Raw genomic sequence first — 26,475 nt, forward strand, 5'->3', positions numbered from 1 at the left:
ATATGGAGCTTTAAAAGTTTTTTGACTCTTCCTAGCTTCTTGTGCCCTAGTAACCGTCTTAATTGTTAGAGTGCAGTTGTATTTCTTGCAAGGTCAATTCTTGAAAAGTCAGTTTATGATAAGTAATTACTGATCTCTAACATAGGAATAGACGTTTTATCTATAATCCTTAAAACCCCAGAGACTCAAATACTTTTAAGAGGGGGGGGTGTACACGAGAATGTGACTTTTCTTTTTTAAATAGGACGGAAGGTCAAGATTAATTAATATACAAATTATCTAAACTTTTATTTAAACTTATTTAAACGAAAAAGCAACAATTATAAAGAAACCATAACATGTTTATGTTATGAAAACATACGTGGAGCTAATTTTTTATATAAGGCAGAACTTTTATGTTAGCAAAATATAAAATAATTGTTTAAACTCCTTTCTAACAAAAGCTTTCATTAAAAATCTCCCGTTAATAAGATCGTAAACAACATACATAAGTAAAATTCAGACGAGAATTAAAGCCAGCTTTGCTTGTAAATAGTAGCTCATTTGTTTTCCTAAGTCAGTAATCCCAAGGAACGGAGCGGAGAGAAGTTAAGGATATCTCGATGTGCCAAGTCTAGACAGGGGGATCGGTAATAGACGGATTGCCCGACCCACCATCCCTAGTACGTCTTTTCGCACGTTTCGTATGGTGTGTATTATACGCCTCGGCTTTATAAAAAATAGCTCTTTTTCTTAACGTGAAAGAGTGAGGACTGGCGTAGCTAGTTCTTCTTCTTTTAAGCTTACTTGATTTAATGCTGCCGCCTTTAAAGATGTCTCTTCGTGTATCAGTATTTTTGGGGCTATGCTTACTAGAGTCTTCCCTTTCATGATTTCGGCTTCGGTTAGCTACATTATAGTGGTGCTTAGAAGGAAAATGTTGTTCGCTATCACCACCTGGGCTATTACTATAGGAATTGTATTTGCGAGGGGGGCTGCCGCTAATATAGTCATCTCGACGAGTTCCGCTATTAAATAACGTGGTACCACTGCTAGTAACGGGGGCAGAGGAACTATTAGCCGGGCTGTTATGAAGTCTGTTGGTAAACCCGTGTGGTGTATAGCTATTAGTTGAATCAATATTGTCAATTCTGCGGCGTTGTTCACAATAATTGTTGGTAGTTTCCTTAAGGTTAATATCCTCCAACGCACTGGCTCCCAAACTTTCTTTAATACCTGTGTAGTGTAATATATTCATACATAGTGGAAATACACTGCATGTACTTACCTGATGCTGAAGAAGTCTTAGAAAAATAAGATTCATCTACGCGAATGAGCTGCTTTTTTCCGGCGCAGTCGTCTATATACGCCTAACAAAAATCAAATACAATATAAAAAAACACTTTGCGTTCATAATTCTTTATATACCTTCCAATGAACATTGCGAACAAGGGATTCAATCCGGCCAATAAGAATCAATTTAAACTTTGCTCGAGTCAACGCGACGTTCATTCTACGCAGATCCGCCAGAAAGCCAACTCCGCCCTCGTTTAAACACAGTTGACGTGTTTAGCAGTTCAAAGTGTATCAGAAAGTCCACGTACTACAGGGGAAGCTCGGACACACGAAAAAATAACTATGTCCTTTTCTTTGCCCTTTTACAATATTAATATAAGTTGGAATAAATATAGTAAGTAACCAGAAACCTGGAAGCTATCAACTGTTCCAATATCGATAGTTTCTATAATTTCCTGCCCGAAATTACGCACAAAAGCAGAGCGCAGCTGATCCTTTTGTGATTTATACGGTGTTATAAGTCCTTAAAAATAATAATAGATAAGTAATAATGAACAATGGTAATTAGAGTAGAAGAAAAGACGACCTATTTTCCCACTAAAGTCAATATCCGGATAAGTCGTACGCAAGTACATAAAAGTCTGAACACAAAAAGCAACTTCCGATTTATTGTAAAGGGAAGTGTGTCCTCTTTGCTCTTTTCCTAAAAGGCAAGGAAAGTAGTAATAAAATATTAATGAGCGCTTAAACAAAGATAAGAGAGCAGGTGAACACCGGAATCCATATCAAAAAAAGTGACTGCGGATCCCGAAAACTTTCTATCGTGTTTATAAGATTTATTGTATAATGAAGAGCATACATTTTCCCCGTCTTCCAACTCATTCTAGTATTCGTAAAAGCAGTTATACTTATGATGTGAACACTGACGCACCTTGTAAAAGTAAAAACGGGGAAACTGGCTGATGTCTGGGTGCATCCGGTATTGCACATTTAGTTTTTCTATAGAAAACACCGAACCGTTCCTTTCCTACGTAAGTCGGGCCGTATTACTTATAATATTTGTATAATCTGTAGTATTATTACTTGCGCTTCATAATAAAGAGTGAATCTAGCAAATAAACTTTGCTCATATTTATAAAGTTTTGCAGTTTGTGAAGTAACGACAGCAGGCAACTGGTTGGCATCTCTTTCATAATATAAGGCAACCGACATTCAACGTTAATATTTCTTACAAACGCACCCCACGAGAATGATCTTGTTACTGGAGTACTTTAAAGGGATAAGCGTCTCTAATTCGACACCTGTCAACCAATAGTTAGCCAAGCAAATATACTAACCATAGCAGAAATATTTCTAAAGTTACAATACATAATAACAATTCATTTTTTAAAAGTAAAAATAAACACATCAACAAACATTGAGCTGCTTCGTCAATAATAATGCAATCGAAGTGGGGCGCCACGCGCTGAAGAAAGCTGCTTCCGGAGCCTGCGCTCCAGCATCACCCCAAATAACAATTAAATAAGCAGGGAAAATAAAGGGTACCCGAAAGTGTGCACGCCACAATATCCGCATCCAGAATAAAATCATTTCGGGTTTTTTCAATGTTGAGATTCTGTTTTCGAAGGGTCAGCTCTTTATGTTTCTTGTACTCCGCTAACTGTTGGTGCAGCCTGTAAAGATATTATTTTATACGAAACGACGTACAAAATTCCTGTGCAAGTAAGAACCTCTTCCTTTCTAATAATAGTTCTTTTTTACTGTTTAAAAGTGTTTGAAATTTTTCTTCCATTTCAGCCATACAAAAAGAATCTTTCAAGGAGTCTCTGAATTCATGAAGAGCATTTATAAGTATAATATAATCTATTACATAAAATACTTTGAATAAAAAGAATTAATATCCATTTGAATTTTGTCAATATGCCGGTTCAGACTGTGTAAACGATCCTGAACTTCATAAACTTTTTTGCGTGATTGCTAAAGTAGAGGAACTCTAAACAGAGAAAAACGCTAATATGAAAGTATATAACTAGAACCTTCAGTTCTTCCATGGCTTTTTTCCCGTGGACTACTTTACGCATCTTTCATAGATATAAAAAAAGATTTTAGTAAGATCCAAAGGTACAAAAGGAGAAGGAACAACCAAACTCGACAAACACAAGTCTTCCACTAATGGATGAACTTTCTCGCCACTCCCCACACGGACCATCACCGGAATATAAAGAGTGGATTCCTGCGGAGTCAAGACGCCCCACCTCAAGCGTAGTAACAACTCATCAACAGCAGAATTCGACGGAGCGCAAAGAAGTACTGAAAAAGATAACTGTCGTCAAGATAATTATTAAAAATATTATAAAAAAAACTTCGAGAGTTTGTGTTTTTCTTCGGAAAAGATGGCGAAACTTTGGTGGCCAAAAAAGCACTAATAATACCCAGGATAGTTCGGGTCTTTCCGGTGCCAGGAGGGCCCTCAAGAATTAAAGTTCTAGTAATAAACTATGCAACACAACAATATAGTTTTCTGTACAGCAACCTGTATAAGAGTAAATCCTTCGTGACTCACAGAAGAGCGGATTGCGTTCAGCTGAGAGGCGTTGAAGCTATTTAATTATAAACATTAGCAAGTCAATGTAACAAAGTTAATGAGATGAACTTCTTAATGAGATGATCCATTTTCACTGGAGCAGAAGTTGCCCTACCAATAGTAGGAGAGAGAATAAGTTTCAGAGTCGGATAATGCTCTACCAACCAGTAAAATAAACAGCAGTCATAACAAGACCGTAAGAATAAAGTTACCTAAGCCAATAAGAGACTGATATTGGCGATAAAAGGGCTTGAAGTTGGTAATCTTCACCAGTGCGTATTTCGATTGGATACAGATTTCCTTCTCAAAGCGTAGAAGGTGCCGAGAAGCTGTATACAAACCAAGCAATAATCATTAACATAAGGCATAGGCAGCACGTTTATACATCGAAAGCAGAATTGAGACTGGAAAAACTCCTTTCCTGCCTGTCTGCTTTTTAGTGATATCATACCTGCCGCGTGGTAAAGAAAGGAAATCATCAAAGTAAAGCATTTAATTATACTTAAGGCGCCCGGAAGTTTCTCCAGAGCAGAAGCGCTATCGAGCTCTTTAGCGGGAATGCAGAGAACGATATCGTTTTCCTCAAACACGCGAAATGCCTTCTCAGCGCAGATCCACGAGATGAAGTGGAAATCTCCGACCCGTTTTACCTCTGTTATGCATGAGTCGCGTAGGTCGGCTTTGTTTTCTCAACAAATGGTAATATATATATTTAACCCTGAACAGAACAAATATACTTTGATAATTCGCTGCTAAGATCGATCCCTTCAAGGGCGGCGGCAATAGCGTGCCGAGCTTCAACCTTGCAGAATTTATTTTACTACTCTCATATGAGTACCACACAATAATTAGAGTGCACCAAGAGCAAAGGCTCAAATGTCTCTTTGTACTCCTGAAAAGTCTCAAACGTATTAGGAATACCAGCAAGTGATAGTCCTGCAATTGAATAATAAAATATAGTTGTCTAATAGAAGCCTTATAAGTCACTATAAAAGTAACAATAGAAACAATAATATATATATTTAAAAGTAATATTGTAGGAAAAGTATAAATGAAAAGGCCGGAAAAAATACGAAATTATTCTACAGCGTTAAAGCAGACCTTCTAAGCCGCTAGACGTATCATCATTTAGATCTTCACATAAATTCCAGGAAAGAACTACCAATAAAAGTAAAAAAACACAATAAAGTAAAAACAACAAGTAACCGACCTTTTTTGTGCATTTCATTTATGGAGGGCGCAACTCTTTCCTTCAGCATTTCCTATCGTTTATACAATCAGGATAATAAATACATATGAAGTCAACTTCGTACTTCCAGTGACTTTTCCTTCGGTTGTTTGGAAGAAGGAGCAGGCAGCCTCAACAGAGTTATCGCCTATCATCCAAAGCATATGCTTAACAATGCAAGCAAAAGGGAAAAGGTTTCCTTAAATAACTACTTTTCTGCGTTTTTTGGGGGCTTCCGAGAGATTAATATTAATAGAATACTTTTCTTCATCCACATCAATTACATCCACTTCTACCGTTTCAGTAAAAGTAGTAATTATGATGGGTTAACGAGTTGAATAAAACGTAAATACCAAGAGGCTTCCGAGAGGGGTTGTAGTTTTTGGTCAGAAGCTGAGTGATCTGCACACGCTTAGCAAATTCCAACTTTGCTATACAAGCAAATGCATTAACACGCTCGCACGACGAACATTGAGAGGCTAAAAAAACCTTGACATTTTCTAGCATTCTCGCTGCTAACGGTACTCCCTTTACAACCTAAAAACAATCTCTTGAATTTTTCTTTCAAAGTTCTATCAACGCCGGGGTAGCTCAACAGTTTTTCTACCTCGTCTTTAACCTTTTTTATAAAACCTAAGTCACTCTCTAATAGTAAAATCTCTGCTGCTTTTGATAAGAAACCGCTAAGTCCAGTTCATAACAGGAATCGTCGAGAAGACGAAGAATCCGGAACATGAATTTGTAGGAAATTTGCTGAGGCGACCTAACCCAGCTACAGAAGTATATTATATAAAAAATCAATACAGCGGCAAATGAGAACCCGCTGCATGTAAAGAGACGAAAGTATGGAAGCAAAACGCACTAGCACCTACTTGGCAATATAACGAGGAAGCCAGCGGCCGTGGAAGCGAAGTATGGAACTAGTGGGCGGTTCAAACACTTGAACAGTGAGGTCAAGAAGAAAAGTGTCAAAGCTGTAAAAGCAGATTATAAATACTTATAGATAAGAATAATACACGAGAACGAGAACGAACTTTTTAGGAGATAAGCTGGTAAAAAATTTATGCAGAACTTCAAGAGCACAATATCGAAACTCTTCATCGTGAGAAATAATGCAACAAAGAAGAGAAAGCTGAGGGAAAAAACACTATAGCGTAAATAATAGGATTGGAAAACATTAAAAACCTTCAGCTCCAGAGATTCTCCGATAATCAATAACAGATTTTTATAAGGAAGTTTCAGTAATAACCGCATAAAGTTTTTCATGTAACCTACTGCAGGTAAACATAGCACAATAATTATTACTGTTTAGAAAACACGGAAATAAACTTACAATAAACATAAAGAGCTTCGGTTTCAGAAAAAAGCAAGTCGTCTATGTCAATAATTCCAATGCTAAAAAGAGTTTTTATATAATGAACTGCATCTCAAAAAAATAAATAAAAAGCACCTAGTGTAAGAATGAAGGAGAAACTTCCATAACCGAAGAGGTGCCTAATATACGACAATAGAAAGAATTTAGATGAGCATGCTTCTAGTTACTACATAGTTGCTTTCGAGTTTCAATAATTTATTATTATTTTAAAAAATAAAATAAAAACTCTTTTTGGTTTTTCAATATTTACTAAGTTTCAAACGCTTATCATAGTAGATTTAAATAAAAAATACACAACATTATAAACGTTTTCTGAAGAAAAGATGGTGTTCCAAAGAAGAATATTCCACGTCTCATTGCATGAGTTTTTAGTTACTTTGCTCAAATCTTTTGATAGCAAAAGCACCACCACATCCACAGCGCAGGCAGATAATTCATCTGGCAAAGGGGAGAAAGTGTTACAAAAAAGCAAAGCAGTCCAAATTCATCATAAGAGTACCTAAATACATACACTTAACAAGAGACTGGGAAAATACATAACTAAGATCGGCCAAGCAAAATTCTAGATCCTGATAGGAGCATTTGAGAGAGGCGATAGGCCAAACAGAATTGTCGTAAAAACATACTCCCAGCGAGGCCGCGGAAACCGTATTCGCCAGACATTTTAATGCTGCCTGACGAACAACCATTGGGAGAGCGTTATCATCGCTGAGGTTTACCAAGCAGGTAAAAACTTGCAGCAGAAGATCCTGTGCGTTGTCATCTATTATTTATATAATATAATCAAAGTATTCGCACCTGAACGTATTTGCCGTCTGAAGGGTCAACGGACGCAATAAAATCCGTCATCCATGCAAGCACATGGTCTAACGGGACAATAGCGAACTTTTTTGGAGCGGTTTTGGCTAGCAAGGGAAGCCTCGATACGCCCAGGGAAGGTTCGTTTTCTTCCTCACTGGAAGTGCTCTCTATGGATTAAAGTTTCCTTTTGCATCCGAATCGCAAGGCAAGTGTTATAATAATACCGAGAGGGTCATAATTGGAGAGACTCAGGGAGGATACTTGACTAGTAGCTACATCCTTATGCGTCGTAATGCTCTCTGCTTCCGCCCCCATTTTTATCAATAACTGCCTGTGACACTTATTCAAGGATAAGGAACGCAAGGGAGCATGTGTATAATACTTAAAGGCTGGGCCGCAAGTTATGCCTCGTAATAGCTGGAGAGCGTTACAAGTAGGAAGGTAGGCCCAAAATTGCTTTTGGAGCTGCTTCAGCAAATAACTGAAGAGCAAAAGTAGCTAAGGGAACACAAATAACTCCTCAACCAGTTGTCCCCTAAGAGCGGTTGTTGTGCGTTACCGGCCATAAGAAGTCTTCAGGAGAAATGAGGGCGGCCACGAGATGTTCAAGCACACATATAAAGTTCGATGAAAACTCGTCACTCAGCAATGCAGTTTTACTCAAAGACTTGGTTAACCTAATTCTTATAAACAAATCTTATATGCGATATTGAAGATGGGTCAATACCGATATATTCCCAGCCAAAAAGGTCTTTTATGCGGCGTAATGAGCGAGACACTATTTGCTTTTCCAGTAGAAGAGCGGGAATCAAGAAGCGGCTATGGATTATAATACTAATAATAAAGTATTTAAGTAAGTAATATTACATACAAACTTTATAAAATTCGTTGAAAACTTCAATGACTTTCGGTAAATAATTTTTATCAACTTGGGGCACCTGATTTAGAGTTGAGGATGCCTAAAGAAAACTGTAAGTAAAAGTGTTTCAAAAAATAAATTAATGTCACCTACTTAAACATAGTTAATCAATATTTTTTATTATTTCAAAAAATATTCTATTGTATACAAACAAAAGTAACAAAAATAAAAGCTTGAAAGTGCATACCCAACTTCTAACGGAAAGATCAGCATGAATGAGGCATAAAAACAATCCAGTGAAGGGACTTCCAACGTTGAGAAGTGTATCTTATAAAAATAAATAGATAATTATACAAATGACAAATTAAGAATACCTTCACGGCTCAGAAGCTGCACTGCTTTTACAAAAAGTTCGTTAAGGTGCCTATCTTCTAAAATTTTGGGTTTCTAAAAAAAAAATTAGATGCTCGAAAAAAGGGTACTATGTAGTGATAACATAAGATACCGAATTCTAATAAACTTTTTATATATACCGTTCACATAATAAATAATTGTAATAAAATAAAATATTATAAAAAGGTCAAAAACCATTAAAACTTCAAAAAAAGGAGTTTTTAAAGAAACAATCTTCTCCGCAAAGGGTTCAATATTTAAGTACTTCAAGCAAGTAAAGTTTATTAATAATTCAATTTTTTTTTAAAATATTAAGTAAATAATAAAAATACATAATCAAAAGCTTTGCAGAGTCGACTTTGGGTTTTTTGTAAAATCAAAGTTACAAATTTGTGTAAGGCTAAACCAGAGTACTCAAGTTTGTACAGATCCTTGAACATGATAATAAACTTCATAAAACTACTAAATAAGTTAAATAAAAAGAGTGAACGCACAATAGAGCCCAGGAAGGCTTGGACACAAAGAATGCAAATGCACAAACAGTGGTTCATTTTCCTTTCAAACTCCAGAATTAAATTTTTATTTAACACATGTTCAGGGATTGTAAACAGTATAAGAAGCCTAAAAAAATAGATATCATATTAATTTATACATACCATTTACAAAGTTAATAAGGCACCTTTGCATAATATAGTAGTAGGCACACCAGAGATGCTCTTCTTCAGAAGTTATTATTGCGTCAAACGCAATATTTAGCCATTTAGCTTCCCAAAGCTTATCATCTTTTTTCTCCCTAGAAGTTTTTCTGTTCGCATTCTACTAAAATTTATCAAAATATAAAGTATACCAAATATAATCATTATTAAAAAGAGTCCGGCTCTTATCTTCCAAGTCCTATAATTAAAATAAAATTTTGTAAATTAAGTTCACTTACGATATTAACATGTTAAAAGTAAGAAGATAAGTAACATCAAGAAAAAAAAAAAAAGTAACTCTAGTAAGGGGCAGTGGCAAAGTAAAAAAAATCTAACCACTAAAAAAGTTGAACATTAAGAGCACTCAGATTTATTACAGAAAAAGTTAGAATACAGATAATATATATAAAGAGAGGAAGCATCAGAAAATGAATTCAAGCAGCACTCCCCTTAAGGGTAAAACTTTCTGGCATTATCTTCAGACATGATAAGCACGAGCTCAACATTACAAAGCAGAGGGACACTAAATACAACTTACCGGCTGTAGACATCGCCCAGCCAATCATTTGGTATCATGGTATCATGTAGTCTTAAACTAAACTCGTGAAAATAAAACCAACAACCTCTTAATAATTACTTAGAAAGACCTGAGTTTTTCAACAGATGAAGTAATGCGTTAACGAAGTACGCATTTATCTTCTTTTGCTTAATTTGACCCTTAAAAAGATTTTTAAAAAATAAAGACATTTTCAACTCTTAATAAATGTGTTTTTAAAGTAGGAAACTCCATTTGAGGGATAACTTTAGCTTTACTACACATTCTTAGGTTTTCATACCATTAGTAATATATACAATAAATTCTTATAATAATAAAAGTACCGTTTCTAGACATATCGAACAACATGACAGAAAAATCAACATATTGAGCTTAAATGCTTTAAGGTGCAAAATGTAATAATTAACATAGGCTTAAAATTAACTAATTTGATTTGACATTAATTATTTAATAATTTAAAAGATACACTTTATTGCCTGTTTAATTTATCCTGTCCTTTAAAAAATACGAGCGTTTGCTACCTGGGCTACGTCGTCCCAGGGAGCGCTGTGGCTAGTACGAGATAATGCAAGTGGAGAAGAGAAGGAGCGATAAGTTTATCGTCCTGCAGAAAAGGGTGTTTACACCTTCAGGGGGGTAATACAAAAAAATGCAATCCAAGAAAGGACCCTTGTTAGAGCAACGTGTTAAGGGCATGGGATATATAACACAGTTTAATATATGCCACCTCAATCTTCAAACAGCTAAGCAAACGCGCTAACAGACATGAAAGCTCACTTACAAGCATGAGACGGCCCCACGCTGCCTTTTGCGTGGTACATTTGCAGTTTTTGTTATAGCAAGTATAAAATTTAGAGAGTTAAATTAAAAACTAAAAAAATATCTGATAAGAAACTAACTTTAATTTAAACTAATAAAAAACTCAGGCCCTAAAAATACCATTAATAAATAGTATTAAGTAAAGTAAAGTATTTTTTTTTTATCTGCATCCTGCATTTCTGTCTCCAACTACTCGTTAGGTGGCCCGCTCATGCTTATCTCTGGTATACAAGTTAGCACAGACTAGAGAAGGAAAAGAAAATTGGGTTTACAGCTTTTTTCAATGACCTTATATTACACGTCAACATATAAAAAGTTTTAGCGTTACTGGACATTAATAAACTTTTAAATTAGCGCTTTCAAACCTGTGGGCCTCTATAACGGACTATTCGCGCCCAAGGGGGCTTCCCATTATGAAATTGCAGTCAATCTCAACAAGCGCGCGACTTTAATATATAGGAACTTTGATATTGGAAGGATTAATGCAAACTTCAACTAAAAAATAATTTGGTATATTACTGAAGTTACTTACGTTGATGCTTAACATTGTTTGTCTGGGGCGTAACTCGACCTGTTACACTTGACTTCGTAATTCATACATTTAAATTAACGCTGTGGGCGGTCAATGACTAAATATATACCTTCTCCATTGTAGACCGACATAAAAAACCTTTAAAAATCTGTGGGTTTATAGGTACAATATTTAAGTTGTTTCAAAATCTATAAAACATCATATTTTAACATTTTTATTTTCCTCCTGCTTAAATATAGTTTGCTTCGCACTATTTAAAAATAAATTGTGCTGTTTACCAAGTCCGGGCAAAAATGCTATTACAGCTCTTAAGTTACCTAATTATGAATTTGCTATAACTTTAAAGCTGTAAAATCAAACTTTAGTTACTACTCCTAGATGAAAAGTTATATCCGTTAAATATTTGTTTCTTTCCTTCTCGTTTCCTTTGTTTTTATTGTCAAATTGACCCCGATGACTTAAAATCACCAGCCAGTCTTATCTAGTTGTAAGGTGTTTATTGTTGTTTAGGGTTCCGTGAAGATAATAAAGCGAGAAAAAAATTACAATTGAAAAGATAAATGAATAATAAAAGATAAAATAGGTTATTAAAAACAACTTATTAACAACGCGATAATAATATACAAATAAGATAAGGAATTAGCCATTAAAACCGAGAAAGAAACGTAGAAAACAAGTGTTAAAACCAGAACCAAGATCATATAATAGAGACGCAAGACGCGCTCCACTAAAAAAAAAAAGAATATAAGAGTCAAGAAGCTCTCTACCGGGTGCAATCCTTTTATTTAAGAAATGAGTCCAGGGTACATGAAAATACGGTGTTTGAAATAAATAATGTGCTCAAGCGTAACATTTATGGCCCGGGGCCACTGTATACTTAGCTGAACTAGAATTATTAGAAACCTAAATTAAATTTACTTTTGTTTCACTATAACACACTTTTTTACACAATATCTTGATGGAAAAAATTATATAGCAGCAAGTTGCCATAAAGAGATTTGCCCCTTCTTTTATAAACGGCAAATATTTTAACTTTCACGCCAACTTATATTTTTTTAACTAATTTTCTAAATAGAAGTGCTCTTGCGATTTTCTTATGAGCGTTCCAACGTGGATATAAGGATAAGTGGCAGTTAATCATATTTCAATTTTAATAAAGCTTGAAAGAACGATAATCTATAAATTTTATCAACAAATTTTTTTAACTACAAGTGTAATTAATTGTTTATTTTAAAATGTCTTGGTTTATATAAAATTAATTGTCTTTCCGAAATTAAGGTTACCTTAGTTTGCTCAGTAACTTTGAAAAGACCGTATACCCAATGACTACTGACAGATTGTTGAGGTTATGAGAACTGCAAAAATTTGTTTTTATAATTTAGTTGCACTCAACAAAATCATTTTTACCAGAAAATGATTAGATGATGTATTTATCTTTGCGAGGTTTTGTATTAGAGTGGAACTGCGTCATTAAAAACTGCTGTTTTCGGGTGTCTCGCGCAGTGGACAATGTCATCAAGTTTAAATGTTTTTAAAAAATTAAATAGTACTATTGCAAAAAATTTTTCAAACTCTGGGTTTCTTTGCAGTAAAATATTTAGTAGATCCTTACATGATGTCACTAAAGTTCAGCAAACTTCACCTAAAGCTTATTCGAAGTTGATGTGTTGGATGCATTGGCTGGTAACCGAAAAGTTCTGTTAATTCCCCTTCCAATTAATAGCTCACAATTATTATTTACTTTCTTGGAATAAAATATGACTTTATAAGACTGCTCCAGCCTTAATAGGGACTGTAGGGGCCGTACTCTACTCTCAGCAACTGAAAGGCAAGGAGAGAGGTTTATCTACTCGTTGTTATGAGCGCTGTGGTTGATAAACTTCTCCCTTTTTTTTTTCCTTTTGTTATAGGAAATGTGCTCTTCTTACACAAAAGCCTGGGTCTGTTAACCGCCTTTATAGCCATTCCGAGGATAATAGGTCGTTTTAAAACTACCTTTTTCCTTACTATTTAATTTCCTTTAATTACTCTTAGGAAGTCTTACTTCTCAACATCCTGAGAGTTTTAAAAAAGGTTTTAAATGAAATACTTTGTATATTTAGCCAATAAATACAATCTTTTCAGGAATTTTAGGAACTGCTGGAAAACTCAATCATTTATTTCTTTATATTTTCCTTGTGGTAATGCCGAGTTCTGGCATACTTATGGGGTACTTTGGAGGCAAAGGTCTGCCATTCTTTTTCACCACTTTAAAAGGTTTGCCTCTTATTTTTAACTTGGATTTTTGTATAATAGTCAACGTTATGGTAACTAGGCTCTGAGAAACCAAATGAAAGTATATCAAAAAAATCTTTTTGGTTGCACAAAAACTTTGGTTCTTATGGTAGTACTTTTATTTTATTAATATATATATGTATATATTGATATTCCTCCTTTTTTTAAAGCTAAGTACTTAATCCCTCTTCATGTGGGAGCCGTTGGTTTTCATTTGGCGAGAGGAGAGGCCATTTTTGCTAGAATTAATCCTTTTCGAAAACTATGATCAAGGTCCGTTTAAAAAAAATAAATTACAAGTTACTAGTGGTGTTACATCTTCCGACCAACTACTTAAGTTATAAGTTTTTAAAAGCGTGAGCAACTCTAAAGACAGAAGTAAATAATTCTCCCTGGAAAGTGCTTAAGCAGTGGTTTTGCCCTCCATAAAGGGTCGTGACAATTATCATTTCAATTAAGCATGCTTTAACTAACATAGACTTCCTGATAGAGTTAGCTCAATTTCAAAAATTTTCTGTCATAGACAACTATTTTAGTTCATACCTTTTATATATGTGTGGGCTATTCCCTTAAATCTTGTCTTTCTATAACCTTAATACTTAGCTAGAATTTCACTTGTAAGGAGGAATTGAAAACTTATAATTTTCTCTGCGCCATAGACACATATTTTAAACAAAAAGGTAAAGTAAAAAAGACAACCCGTAAGTCGATAATATAAAGAAAAGGCCTAGGACCCTTTGGCAAAACAACACCACTGGGGTTTGCATTCTGTTTCCTTTTTAAGTTTTTATCTTAAAAAAAAAAAGGCCGTTAATACAATATACTCTGCTGTACAACTCATTCTGAGCTAATTTTATCTTAGAAGAGGCATAACTCAAATAAAATTGTTCATTATTAAAAGCTACGCGGTCAAGAAATATATATATGTAAGACTTTAGGGTTAAATAAGCTTATCACCTTACGTTTTATATTTAGCAAAAAACCTCAAGCCTAGCTTAAAAAAAAACTTTTTATATAAAAGCAGTCAGGAGGCGCAAAATTAGCTGTATGGTTTTTTGTTACAACTACATTCTGACCCTTTATAAAGTAAAATAACTCGGAGTATTTGTAATTAATTGCGGCAAGAACCAGTGAGAAGTTTAAAAATAACGCCGACTTTGTTCTCGTTAAAAAAGGTGTAATACGCCTTACGTATTGAAAACTTAATAAAATAAGCAGAAAAAATTTTATCTTTTAAAGGTTTTTATTAAACCACCATCGAAATGCTTTTAAGCTAAATAAAAGATAAAAATTAATTTATTATATAAACTTCCTTACCTTATTTTTTTTATAGAAGTATATGAAACTACTAAATTATTATTTAAAGAAGAGCTGTTACACCGCCCTTTACTATTAAATTAACGACGAAATAGGGTCGGCAGAAAAGACCTAAAAAAGTTATTAATGCTGTTTAACCCAATTAATTCACCTGTCGAGGAGTTCTCGTAATTATTTTATAAAAATTTTAGTTAATTTTATAAGTTATAGAAGTTACTACTCACTTACTATTTTTGTATGAACGTTATTACTATAATTGTTGTTGTGAATACAATTTTCTACTATAATTGTTATTAGTAAAATTGTTGTATTAACATTGTTATTAGGGATTATTTGGATCATTTATGTTTAACGTAGTAGTCAGGATCGTAATCTACATCTTTGGACATAAGTTGGTAATTACGTGTACTGTAAGCTAAATATTATAAATTTACCGCTTAAACTAAGGAGGACTTTGAGAGGTTCAATTTACAATCTTGGTGGAATACGCCCAGTTAGCATTGGAAGAAATTTGCTCTGTTCAGGTTAGCATAGTCCCGCGTAATCTTCGCGTGAATACCAGTAAGCAAGTATTTGTAGTGTCAGCTGGTTCTGAGGCTCAGTCACTTTTCTGCACAACGGGAAGAAGAGAGCGATTCTTAGAGACTTGGAATAACTAAGCAAAGTAATGGGTAAAAATAGAATTATAGTAAAACTAAAACATACAAAGCAAACCAGTATGAGAGCGTTCCATTTAAAAACTTGCCCCTTCTTTTGTCGCAGCCCCATTTTTATGTGTAAAAATACTTTCAAGCCCACCCCTTACCTATTTAATCTTCAATTAACAGCGCACTTTGCTTGCAAATTATTAACTAATACCTTTAAGTTTAAAAATATTAGCTCATCAATTACTTGAGACTACTAAAACCAAGAAATGCAATTATTGTCTAGTGGTTAAAGTGGTTTAGTTTTAACCTACACAACCTTTTTTTTATCAGATGTTTGTTATATATGACTAGTCCAAACCAGAAATAATAAGCCCAATATGATAGATGTCACTGTTGTGGTACTTCCCAAGACTTCGCGTACTTTACTAGATCCCAGCAAATACCTCCCCACCACTTCCAACAGTAAGCGAAACAGTGGAGACTGTTCTACTAGAGCGGCTAGAAGTTTGTAGAAACACAAAGCGCTTCAGATATTTAATTCAGATTTCAAAGAGACTACTCGAGGACACAACAACTATATTGTGCTTGTTGAGTGGACGACTCAAAACTTCTTTTAGGAAATCCACTAATTTCGTCTTTCTCGACGATGGATAAGAGTTTGACCAGCTCTGGCTGGAGGGCTCTTTTTCGTTAATTATGCGCACTCAGTTAGCCCTCCACCACATACCCACGTTGTTTCTATGCGGCGCACCCTTCCAGTGAGAATTAGCACTGCCCTCTAGTCATACTGTTAAACGAGAGCTGGTATCCTGCAAGGCGCACTGCTCTCATCTCACTCTTCCTGCTTTTTACATGCGGAACATCTCAATCCCTGCGAATACACAGATGCGTCGTTCTCTACGCCGATGACACAGCAGTTTACGCATCCTTAAAGAATCTTATTACGATAACACCTATAATACTGCTCAAAAAGACTTGTCAACTGGTGCCGGTAAGTAATTCATATCCAATAAGATGCATTTCACTACCCTCGCCTCCTTGAAGATATTAAAATCCCATAGGGCTCCCGGGTCAAATACTTGTGCGTTATCAACAAGCGACTAACTTGGCGACAGTACGTAGAATTTGCCGTGGCTAAGGTTAAAAAGCGGTGGCCCACGCATTCTTCTCAGTTCTTTCCTTAGTTAATTTTACTGAAATGAAGTTATCAAAACTATGTAATATAAACAAAGTAAATACGGATAAATATAGATTTATAGAAATACCAAAAGTTCTGTAAAAATTTATTTGATAACTTGAGTTCCTTGAGGAACACAACACGCGCCACCTAAGAAAAAGAAAATGTAAAAAAAAAGGTGTGGTGCATGCCACTGTTAATAATTTATCTCCTTTGTTTTTAGCCTTATATCAAAGCAATTAACCTTTAAACTTTATGACCTGCAGCCCTTTAGACTGGAGTCCTCGAGCTATAGACATAAGACAAAAAAACAAGAGTACAACGCAAAACCGCGTTTGTTATCTTTAATAATAAATATTAATAATAAAAAATAAACTGTCTGGAAATAATTTTGCGTACGCTAGCTTTGCAGCATATTAAGTTATTTTGCCGAATGATTATAAGCTGGGTTGGCATTACTTTTATGAAAGGTTGTAGTCTCAACAGGGGAACTGGGCTTTTTCTGCGTCTGAGAAGTGGATCCTTTTATTTCAAACATAAATTACGTGATGTGCTCTCAATAGTTTATCCCTCACATAACATAATTATGCCTTCCAACATCGGAAACCTTTGATAAGCGATTGCTCAAACTGCCTTACACCCCTTTATGTCGAAATGGAAGATGTAACATTAAATATAAAGAGAAAAAATTTTTAAAATATATTACGAAACCTGATCTTAATATGCCATAAGATAACGCGACACAAAAGAGGAGTGTTCCCAGCAATACCCGTGCCTCTGCGAACTACACTAAAAATCCTCAGAAAGATGCTTTCGCCGGATGTTTTTCGTGAGAAACGAAAGTGACTTTTTTTTTGTACAACCCTTCCAATGTAGGGGCGCGGAGATTCCGGGGTTGAGAAATTACATTTCAATAGTTTGAATTATTTTTAATGTTGGTCAATAAATACCACCCCAACATGGCATTTATGCGAAAAAAGAGGCTACAAGATTTCACATGAATTTGCGGATAGTCATTCAAATTGCGTTCCTAGAAATTTCGGGCGATACGATATCTCCATTGTTGAGGCGAAACTGCGCGCTTATATATTAACTAATTCCTCTATAGTTAGTAATCGCATTTCTTCACACCCAAAAAAAAATAGTGCTGTTGAAACCAATATTTTTGAGCGAATTTTTGTAGATATTTAAGAAAAACCAACTAGACTTCTAGTTCGCCTTTATATATTTCTTTCTAAAAAGTGAAGTTCGCTGTTGTGCTTAAAATTCCAAGCCCTGCATTACTTTTAGTTTATTAGGTTTTTCGAATTTTTTTAGTTTTAACCTTTTTGTCTAGGCTTGACTTCCTATTTGTCTTCTCTTTTGCCTCTTCTACCTATTTAAAGTTTTTATTATAATAACTAAAAAATAACTATAAAGACCTTGACTTTTATGCATAGCTGCAGAAAAGGAGCGCTCATTAAGTCTTAAGAATTAAGAGGAAGTATTATTGTCCTAACGTCTGAAAAGAAATGAAGAATATTGCTTTAGTCTGAAGAGTCAATAGTTGTGCTACTACAAACTATTTAGTAGTAGGTGAGTATTAATGAGCCTAGCTCCAAGAGGTTATAAACAATCAAAATGTTTAAATTTTTATTTAAAAAGGTAACCTTAAAAAAATTACTTATCAAGTAGATGAATAATAATTTCTTTAGAAGTATTCATTGAACGCCAAAAGAGAACCTAATTAAATGACAGAAAATGGTCATCTCTTGTTACTAGGATAAGATTATAACATTATCATATATTTTCAAAAAGTTAAATTTAACATAATTAAATACTTAGTGGCCAATTATAGCGCAAAGAGTTACGAAACTTTTCAATTAATATATATTAAATAAAGTCCTGATATTTCTTACAAATCCTCAGTCATACTATGTATCAGATCTCATATATTTAATAAAACCAAGATTAAATGTAATTTTAACCAGAAAAAAATAAAGTTAAAATAAATGAAAAGAAAACTGCATTGCAAAATACTTGCTCTCTATCCTGACCGTACAATTACTTTTAGACAACAAATGGAACACATTTGCTTACTTTTCTATTTTTTATTAAAATTTTTCAAATATCCTTATTTATTACTAATGATTTAACAACTTAGAACTTTTGGCGTACTTCGTATTCAGCTTCCGCAAATCCCTAATCTTCTTGTATATTCATACACATATATATGCTTTTGTGGGCTGGCAAACAATAAGTGTGCGCTTAATGCGCATCGCGGGCCTCAGAAACTTGCTTCTATCCAGGGTTGTGTATAAGTTCTTAAGCCCCAATGGTGGCTTGGATGTAATGCTAACTCATTTTAAAGAAACAGTAGTTTCATTCCAGGAAAGAGACTTCAAGTCATTCCCGTTTCAGGTCGTCGTGCAACGTGTTATTGCGCACGAAATAAGTAGGTAAAAATCCTCGTACGTCGAAGCAACCGATGCGGAGGTTAATATAATAGGGCACACACAAACAAGTTAAATACGTAAAGCCATCATGCCGGGATAGAGGGTCGTAACGCAGCGGTTAAGATGGTCGTGGATTCGTTTCCCACCAATGGGGTTCTCTTTTTAGGTCTTTAAAGGTTTAGCCTCGTTTTTATAATTCTAATACACGCACAATTTATTGCGCAACGATGCATTGCTATGCACACAGCAACGGGTAGAGTGTGCGAATTTTATAAACCTCCTTGAAAAAAACCAACATTTATAGTTTTAAAGCATGCTAAGTCTTGCTTTGTCTCAAAAATATTAAGTCTATTTTGTTTATAAACATATATTTCTAAAAAGACTTACTCCACTAATAACAAAGGGTTCCAAACGAAAGTAAGAACATACCGTACTTGTAAAAAAAGATAAGCCTCAAATCGATTTTTACTTTCACCTCCCCTACTAATAGATTTCGCCAGAAATTCTAGTGAGTTAAATAAAATATATTACAATTAACTGAGAAACATATATAAATTGCTTGGAGAAAATACAATGTTCTTAACTTAAAATTATTAGTGTATATAAAAGAAAACGGTAGAATTATATCGCCGTGACCACGCGAGGTGAGAGCTAAAACAGGCTACCATTTTAACCTCCACATGACTTACCTGCGGGTAGCTACACGGATTTTAATTTTTACAGTACAAGTTTCAATAACATGGCTGAAGTTTCTAATAAAGAAGAAATACGAAGTGAGTTAAAAATTTAACACATTTATATAGAAAGAATTTTTTTTAATCTTTGTTATGATATCTGCAATTGTCTTTTTTAATAAACTCTTTTTTTTTTTATTAGGCAAGCTAAGCGTTAGTACAGCTACACCTGCTAGCGCTAAACAGCAATCTCGTCCAGAAAAAAAGGCAAGAAAAGCGCTAACCAAACTAGGATTAAAACAAGTGGTTGGCATAACAAAAATTATGATAAAGAAAAACCCCTCAGTACTATTTTCTAAATTATGTTAATTTCAGAAAACTTTATGATTTATGATAGCTTATCTTAAAATTCGAAAACCCGGAAGTTTTTAAGCTGCCACATTCGGATTTATACGTTTTTTTTGGAGAAGTAAAAAAGGAGGAACAAACCCGTTCCAGAGATATTTACATTCAAAAGTTAGCGGAAGCCTTATCCAAAGAAAATTTCTCGCCGAAGGATGACAATCCACCTGTTCAAGAGGCTGACGAAGAGGATGCGGGTTTTTCTGTTTGAGGTCTATTTTACACTTTTACCACCTTCTTATTAAGTAGAAGATATTGATGAAACTGGTATGGATCCAAGCGATATTGAGTTGGTAATGAAGCAAACAAACGTCTCTAGAGTGCGAGCAGTCAAAGCTCTTAAAGCTAACGATAATGACTTGGTTAATGCAATTATGGAACTTTCCGACGTTTAGTTTTTCTGTTACTGAAAGCCTATGAAAGCTGATATGTATTAAAAGTAAAAAAAGAACTGGGGTGCTTGAGGCATAAGTTGGGTAGGATGGTTTCCTTTCACGTTGTATTATTTGGGTTAAAATTTTTAACTATATAGAAAGCACACTTTTTTTTAAAACCGTTTCTTAACGTTATGTGCTACTATTTAGTTGAAAGGTAGATTAATGGATCTCTTTTATAAGTAAGTGCAGCTGGCTTGATGCGTTGTACTTTACTGCTAGTGTCAAGCATTTAAAAATTTAAGTAAGCCTCAACTTTTGTTAGGCTATATGTTAACTAAGATGAGTTTTAGGGCCAAACTATGAACACAGACTTACAGCAGTCGCAGCGGTGTTACCGTAGAAATTTGCAAGTCTGAGGTGTTTTAAGAAATAGTCTGAACATTTTCGTTTGCCTAGCATATGACAAGTTCCCTTCATGACTTTCAAGGCTTACTCTTGCGTTCCCTATTTCCATAAGATGAGGGGGATACAAATGCTCACTAGTTTATCTTGACGAGGGGGTCGCGTTAAAACGTCTTAAATTGCAAGGACTCGAACCCACACATTTTGTCTGAAGCGGTGAAAACTACACATGGAAGTACGTTAATTATCGCACCTTGTTGAGGGCTCAGCGGTTAAGAGTATCCCCGCTAACTCAAACTCTTGAGTTCAACTTTTCGGTCATTTTTAATGGTTGCACTTCGCCCTCATAAATCTAATATAGCACATATCATTTGAGTGTTGCTTATGCCAGGTCGTTGTTGAGCGCCACGAGCTCTCCGATTGGAGATATTTTAGTCCTATTGAACGGGCACAAGTAATCAGTGAGAATGATTCTTATAACTAGAACGCCTACCTTGTTCCCTTGGCCTCTTGAAGTGTCTTTCACCCGAATATCGCTATGAGAACACCATATATTGTAAATTAACTAATTTCCTTCGTGATTTACGCTTTTGCCCTACTCTAAAGTTTACTAGTTTGTAGTGTATAAAAGTTATTAAGGTAGCGGCGATGATGAGTCTAAGATTGGCACGGCACTTGACCAATCACATTTTTTATTCTTATAGAGAAATCAGGAGTTCAAAGTATTGTATAACTTTTCTTTAATTGCACTCTTGCATAGAAGAAAATTAAATAAATTGATTTATATTTAAGTTAGAGCGTCAAAATAAGCTGTCGTTTTTTGCTTTATACTTTATTTGGAATATTTTTTTGTTTTGCACTCGTCCTACATATACCCTGGTCTACTCACCTAAAATTTTTGAGCGAAAGAGATCTTTTTTGTCCTTTTACTTTAGTTTGAATACTATTATTTTAATAAAAAATGTATGGGCGAATATTACTCCTTTGATTTTACTTCCTTATATATAGTAGTCTTCTTAAACCTTGAGCTCCCTTTTAAAAGTTTTTGTTATATTAACTAAAGTTCGTCAGGTGGTATTTGCTTTTATAATTGTGTAGCCTTCGGTGTTCAGTCTTCTTTTATTATTTTTAGCTAATTTTTGGGTATAAAGGTGAATCTGAAAGTGTTTAATCTATCTCATTTAACAGATAAAACTTTTGTTATAATAATATATTAAAAGGTCTGTGTAGTAAGTTACATATTTTTGGCTAATTTGAGAGCTTTACGGGTTTAAAAAGGAAATTTTATAAACTTGACTTTTTTACTCTGCACATATAACACAAAATTTTTAATTTATAAGTTATTAATTATTATTAGCATCGCACCTTTCGGGAATGTCTAGCTATTTCCACAACAATTGGTTATTTTTAATATCGATTAATTTTATATTAGTTCTGCCTTCCAAGAAAATTTTTTTCTCCGCGAATGAATAATAGTTATTAGCAGCGGTTCATCCTTTCTCAGGAGTCTCACATACTCAATGCGGCCTAGAAAACCTTTAATTTTAAACGTAGAAAGTACCTTTCACTTAAGTTTAAGCTACGCTAATGAAATTTGTTGGCAGTTTATAAATTACCCCCGAGTTATTATTATTGGCCTTTAGACAATATTTACGGAAATAATTCTTTTAATAACCATCATTTTGCGCTACTGATAATAACGTTGACTTTGTTACTTTTAACCCTGATGACTTCAAAGTTACTTTGGTTGACCTCCCCTAGTGTTGGGCGATCTTAATAGTTTCTTGTGAATTTGAAGGTAACCTGTTCGTTAACTCAATATAGCAATATCTTTAAACTTTATTTGATATTTTATAACTACTCCGACCAAGAACGTGAGCTTATAAATGAATTCAACATACTAATATTGCTAACTCAATATGATATTTTCTGCACAAATATCTAAGCTACTTGGCGAATTTAACTAAAATATTTATGAAGTACATACTCTTTTACAGATCATAATTTACGTAGTTTTCTGGACAGGTTGGAAGCTTCTTTTTTTTTGAACACCTTATTAACAACGAAAAGGCCTGGAGAACGGACTTTTTAACTAGGCATTGGGCCTTCTGCTTTGCTTTGTAATTTACAAAATAACACGTTTTTCCGTAGTTCTTAGCCATTATGAAAATAATTCTAATGTAATGACTTATTAACTTAACGACGTTAACGGATTGGTAACCGGGTATTAAATAAAACCCATAATAAAAATAACTTGAGTAAGTTCTGAAGCTGAGGCAGGCGAGTCACTTAATAAATATTAACCCGGGCTTAAACACAGCTAGCCGCATCCCTACTCGAATATTTTTTTATATACTATAATAAAATGACGGTGCTATAAAAAGTTAAAGACAATCCGAAGTAAAGCACACGTAATAGTAAACTTTATTTTTAAATTTCGTTGGCTATTACATCGTCAATTTTCAATATCATCTTAACAACCTGCGTGGCAAGCATAATTTGCTGCTGCTTACCAATCAAGGTTTCGATGACCCTCTGTTCCTTCATATCTAATAATGAACTTTAGAAGGAAAATCAATAAGAAAGAAAGGGATGCAACCATAGGTCCCTCTTTTTAAACAATCAATTCCTAAATGAGGATTATTCGTGCTGATTTGAAGCGTCTTAACGTTAGCAAGGGTTGTTATAGCGGGGAAGCCGCTATTTTCGCTCAGCGCAATCGGTACAGATTCTAATGCATCTCCAAAAACTCGAATAGCGTATTGCTCCAGCGTGGCAATCTTTTAAAAAAATCAGGAAATTAAATAGAAAAAAACTTAGTTTTAACTTTATCAGCTTCTGCGTTAATCTTAATGGCACAAGAAATTTCTGCAGAGCCGCCTCCATATACAATACGATTGTCCTTCACCAAATTCCGCGTGACGCATAAAGCATCGTGAATGCTTCTTTTGCCCTCTTCAACTATCTATAAAATTATTAAGTTCATAAACATGCCGTAAGAACAATAAAAAACACCATTTTATTTCCTCCACGGACAAAAATAGTAACAGCCCTCGAGTTAGCGCAGCTCTCAATAAATATCATAGAGTCTTTTGTGGTTCCTGCGCGAATATCATAGGCTGAGTATCTTAAAATAGATCAGGGAGTAAAGGGAAGGAGCACCGAATTGTATTTCTCTTATAATTCCGGCTGAACCTAGCTTCTCACGAGTCAACTCCTCAAAACGGGGGACTATGCGACCCCCTATACAAGTAATTAAAATTTGAATGAACAGTTTAAAGATTTTTTAAGATACTTAAAATTCCAGTCTACTTTAAGCCTAAAAAATTGATGCAAAATGTTGAAAAAGGAACCAACCTGAGGCTATAGCAACGAGCTCCATTTCTGATCCGCCCACCCAACGTATAGCGTGAAGAGAGCTTTGCAAAAGCATATGGTTAGCCTCATCGTCGAAACCCCACTGGCAGCACACAATGTTAGCACCTACGATAGACTAATCAACATAACCGGGTGGCAGTAGATGTAATATTTGTAAGATGGCCTCATATCTTTTAACAAGATAATAAAAAAGATTCGTAGGTCCTTCTATTGCTATACCCCACTGTAATTTCCAAACTAAGAAAACAGACCCAGTTGGTACTCAACATGTGGGGAAAGAAGCTCTAATTTTAAATAAGACAAACCAGATTTTTTTACGTGGCCTATCATGTCCTCAAACGTTTTTCTCTCATAGTTGTGCAATTTTTCGTAATCTTCTACTGATTTAATGCTTAGAGTATTCTTGGTCTTCGGCTTAGGAGGCTCAAAGGGACAAGTCAATATAGCAATCTTAGCGTTTTTCAGTTCCTTATTTTAAAGTTGTATAATAAATAATTACTACGATAATTAGAGAAATAAGTAACTAAGAGAAAGTGAAAGCATATAAACGGTTATCAAGGTACTGCCCAGAAAAATGTATTTTTAGTTAAAAGTACTTTGGACATCTGTGGATGAGAAAAGCCTTTGTCGACCACTACGCCCTTTACTAGCGTCGTTTCTTCCATTTTGCCACCAACCTTGCCTTCAACTTTAATCAACTCAAAATCAACATCTTTTCGTTCCAAGTCAGCCACTACGAAACAAAGGAAAAAAAGAAAATAGTAGACCATCTTAAAATGCGCCGCACTTTTAATACCGGCTAAAACGGCATCAACAGCGATAGTCGCAATCTGCCGGTGGCACCGACTTACAATTTTTGAGCCTATAATAAATTGTAGAGTATAGTCTGAATGTTTTATCAAGCAGGAATTTAAGATGTACCCAAAGCAGTCATGGCTACCTCTACTAACGCAGTTTTCCCTTCAGAACTGACTTCAACCTAGTGCCAAAAGAGTTAAAAAACATGAAAAACGAAGGAGCTATGCAACATCAGTCAAAGTTACCAAAACTTTCGTAAAGTAAAAATATAAAAGTCTTTTAATTTATGCAAACATTGTCAACCGTAAAATGTTATATAGCACATTCCATCTTTATTACTTTTTATATATCCTTATAAATAATTTTTAACCCCAAAATAAACTTATTTCTCACACTAAAAATACATAACTGACTTTTCATTTACAAAAAAAAAACTTAAAAATACCTCGTCACTTATGGTTTCCAAGTGTCTGCAGCAGATTTCAGCAGCCATTGAGAAACCATCAGCAATACGTACCGGGTGAATGCCTACATCAAATATAATTTAAAGTAAAACTGTGTTAAGATATTTAAAACAAAGTAAATGTGACTTGCCTTTATCTAACAAAGCTTCTGCTTGTTCCAATAAGGCGCCGGCTAAGACAACAACCGAGGTAGTACCATCGCCCACCTCATCGTCTTGCGACTGGGACAACTCAACTAACAACTTTGCTACTTGATGACGTACGTCCATCATCTTTAAAATGGTAGCTCCGTCATTCGTTACAGTAACTTCGCCATCGGAGTTAACCATTATTTTATCTAAACCTTTAGGTCCAAGGGAGCTTTTCAAAATGTTGGCAACATTGCGAGCAGCCAAGATGTGTGACTAATAGTAAGGCAAAGTAATAAAAGTGATAAGAGAAAAACATGTTTATATTTGACCTTTACAGCGTCAACACCCTTTAGTCTCTGCTTTTGTTCTTGATCACGGACGACAATAAACGGGAGCCCATATTCATCAAAAAGTAAACTCATTCTATCTTCTTTTGAAAGAAAAAAAAAAGGTCTTAATTTTTATAAGTTTCAGATAGATTCGAGGCCAAGAGAGCAAGCTAAAAAAATTTCTATAGAATAGTGCACCTAGGGTTAAACACGACTTAAATGGAGTAGTATAGTTAGTAAAACAGACTGGCCCGTGCGAAGCTTAGCTTTTGGGGTTAACATGTGGATTACAGAAAAAGCCTTCCCCAATCTAACCCTGAAGGACCAACTTTCTTGACTAAAACCTTACTTCATGGTTTATTAAATTATGAAGTAAGGTTTTGATATTTAAAGTTTATTATCTTTATAAGGTGAAAAATAACTTCCAGCGTATTTGTCTAATAATTATGCGTGACATTATTAATTAGAGACCGTTTATAAGTTTTACCTATTGTGAAAGTTACAAAACTATAGGTTTGGTTATATTATCATTATCAAGTTTATTTTTCAGAAG

General features: G+C 34.7%; 4 protein-coding genes and 2 long non-coding RNA genes across 9 annotated transcripts; 2 read left to right on the plus strand and 4 right to left on the minus strand.

The window, feature by feature from the left end:
- Positions 1–432: 432 nt before the first annotated feature.
- On the minus strand, positions 433–5,826 carry LOC135146118 (uncharacterized). Its single transcript, XM_064078260.1, has 31 exons — positions 5,769–5,826; positions 5,577–5,706; positions 5,441–5,518; positions 5,300–5,379; positions 5,173–5,235; positions 5,070–5,121; positions 4,961–5,017; positions 4,719–4,795; positions 4,577–4,661; positions 4,362–4,511; positions 4,245–4,310; positions 4,072–4,188; positions 3,929–4,016; positions 3,809–3,875; positions 3,639–3,744; positions 3,419–3,585; positions 3,312–3,356; positions 3,155–3,252; positions 3,006–3,101; positions 2,821–2,948; positions 2,692–2,763; positions 2,516–2,576; positions 2,359–2,461; positions 2,207–2,302; positions 2,050–2,158; positions 1,862–1,978; positions 1,686–1,798; positions 1,584–1,634; positions 1,408–1,524; positions 1,268–1,349; positions 433–1,215 (listed from the first exon to the last, which is right to left on the minus strand). The coding sequence occupies exons 1-31, from the start codon at positions 5,820–5,822 to the stop codon at positions 614–616; spliced, it is 3,327 nt and encodes a 1,108-aa protein (XP_063934330.1). The 5' UTR covers positions 5,823–5,826; the 3' UTR covers positions 433–613.
- A 3,041-nt stretch (positions 5,827–8,867) lies between these two features.
- On the minus strand, positions 8,868–9,290 carry LOC135146126 (uncharacterized). Its single transcript, XR_010283683.1, has 3 exons — positions 9,195–9,290; positions 9,010–9,136; positions 8,868–8,946 (listed from the first exon to the last, which is right to left on the minus strand). It is a non-coding gene; the product is annotated as an uncharacterized LOC135146126 (long non-coding RNA).
- A 3,351-nt stretch (positions 9,291–12,641) lies between these two features.
- LOC135146171 (uncharacterized) lies at positions 12,642–13,670 on the plus strand. The gene is made up of 7 exons (XM_064078332.1): positions 12,642–12,800; positions 12,888–12,957; positions 13,028–13,096; positions 13,152–13,190; positions 13,242–13,373; positions 13,432–13,500; positions 13,562–13,670. The coding sequence occupies exons 1-7, from the start codon at positions 12,780–12,782 to the stop codon at positions 13,657–13,659; spliced, it is 498 nt and encodes a 165-aa protein (XP_063934402.1). The 5' UTR covers positions 12,642–12,779; the 3' UTR covers positions 13,660–13,670.
- Positions 13,671–15,024: 1,354 nt separating this feature from the next.
- LOC135146169 (uncharacterized) lies at positions 15,025–15,948 on the minus strand. 2 transcript variants are annotated; one of them, XR_010283723.1, is made up of 4 exons: positions 15,567–15,948; positions 15,423–15,513; positions 15,143–15,363; positions 15,025–15,087 (listed from the first exon to the last, which is right to left on the minus strand). It is a non-coding gene; the product is annotated as an uncharacterized LOC135146169 (long non-coding RNA). The 2 variants fall into 2 exon arrangements; XR_010283724.1 differs by having other exon boundaries at positions 15,414–15,513.
- A 3,719-nt stretch (positions 15,949–19,667) lies between these two features.
- LOC135146170 (nascent polypeptide-associated complex subunit alpha-like) lies at positions 19,668–20,449 on the plus strand. 2 transcript variants are annotated; one of them, XM_064078329.1, is made up of 4 exons: positions 19,668–19,740; positions 19,844–19,986; positions 20,039–20,240; positions 20,290–20,449. In XM_064078329.1, the coding sequence occupies exons 1-4, from the start codon at positions 19,707–19,709 to the stop codon at positions 20,436–20,438; spliced, it is 528 nt and encodes a 175-aa protein (XP_063934399.1). In that variant the 5' UTR covers positions 19,668–19,706; the 3' UTR covers positions 20,439–20,449. The 2 variants fall into 2 exon arrangements, with proteins under 2 accessions (XP_063934399.1, XP_063934401.1); XM_064078331.1 differs by having other exon boundaries at positions 20,293–20,449.
- A 2,803-nt stretch (positions 20,450–23,252) lies between these two features.
- On the minus strand, positions 23,253–26,177 carry LOC135146115 (T-complex protein 1 subunit epsilon-like). 2 transcript variants are annotated; one of them, XM_064078258.1, is made up of 14 exons: positions 26,121–26,177; positions 25,923–26,023; positions 25,593–25,866; positions 25,444–25,526; positions 25,122–25,179; positions 24,997–25,062; positions 24,797–24,933; positions 24,506–24,668; positions 24,180–24,305; positions 23,985–24,065; positions 23,838–23,923; positions 23,650–23,787; positions 23,422–23,602; positions 23,253–23,371 (listed from the first exon to the last, which is right to left on the minus strand). In XM_064078258.1, exons 2-14 carry the CDS (start codon positions 26,013–26,015, stop codon positions 23,253–23,255), a joined length of 1,605 nt encoding a protein of 534 aa, XP_063934328.1. In that variant the 5' UTR covers positions 26,016–26,023; positions 26,121–26,177. The 2 variants fall into 2 exon arrangements, with proteins under 2 accessions (XP_063934328.1, XP_063934327.1); XM_064078257.1 differs by having other exon boundaries at positions 25,923–26,141.
- Between the last annotated feature and the right edge of the window lie 298 nt (positions 26,178–26,475).

This window comes from Zophobas morio, unplaced genomic scaffold, assembly GCF_036711695.1.
Source record: "Zophobas morio isolate AGI-343-1 ecotype UQ-CSIRO unplaced genomic scaffold, CSIRO_AGI_Zmor_V1 ptg000213l, whole genome shotgun sequence".
NCBI classification, from domain to species: Eukaryota; Metazoa; Arthropoda; class Insecta; order Coleoptera; family Tenebrionidae; genus Zophobas; species Zophobas morio.

Excerpts from the sequence above, each read along its gene's own strand:
- LOC135146118 (XM_064078260.1), bottom strand. The coding sequence starts at position 5,822 with ATGTTCCGGATTCTTCGTCTTCTCGACGATTCCTGTTATGAACTGGAC. Across the intron at positions 5,519-5,576 it reads GAATGCTAGAAAATGTCAAG|CAAAGTTGGAATTTGCTAAG; the intron begins GTTTTTTTAGCC and ends TTGCTTGTATAG. Across the intron at positions 4,017-4,071 it reads TCAGTCTCTTATTGGCTTAG|AGCATTATCCGACTCTGAAA; the intron begins GTAACTTTATTC and ends ACTGGTTGGTAG.
- LOC135146171 (XM_064078332.1), top strand. The coding sequence starts at position 12,780 with ATGTGTTGGATGCATTGGCTG. Across the intron at positions 12,958-13,027 it reads ACTGAAAGGCAAGGAGAGAG|GAAATGTGCTCTTCTTACAC; the intron begins GTTTATCTACTC and ends CTTTTGTTATAG. Across the intron at positions 13,097-13,151 it reads AGCCATTCCGAGGATAATAG|GAAGTCTTACTTCTCAACAT; the intron begins GTCGTTTTAAAA and ends AATTACTCTTAG.
- LOC135146170 (XM_064078329.1), top strand. The coding sequence starts at position 19,707 with ATGGCTGAAGTTTCTAATAAAGAAGAAATACGAA. Across the intron at positions 19,741-19,843 it reads TAATAAAGAAGAAATACGAA|GCAAGCTAAGCGTTAGTACA; the intron begins GTGAGTTAAAAA and ends TTTTTTTATTAG. Across the intron at positions 19,987-20,038 it reads TGATAAAGAAAAACCCCTCA|CTTATCTTAAAATTCGAAAA; the intron begins GTACTATTTTCT and ends GATTTATGATAG.
- LOC135146115 (XM_064078258.1), bottom strand. The coding sequence starts at position 26,015 with ATGAGTTTACTTTTTGATGAATATGGGCTCCCGTTTATTGTCGTCCGT. Across the intron at positions 24,669-24,796 it reads CTCATCCACAGATGTCCAAA|GAACTGAAAAACGCTAAGAT; the intron begins GTACTTTTAACT and ends CTTTAAAATAAG. Across the intron at positions 24,306-24,505 it reads AGGCCACGTAAAAAAATCTG|GTGCTAACATTGTGTGCTGC; the intron begins GTTTGTCTTATT and ends AGTCTATCGTAG.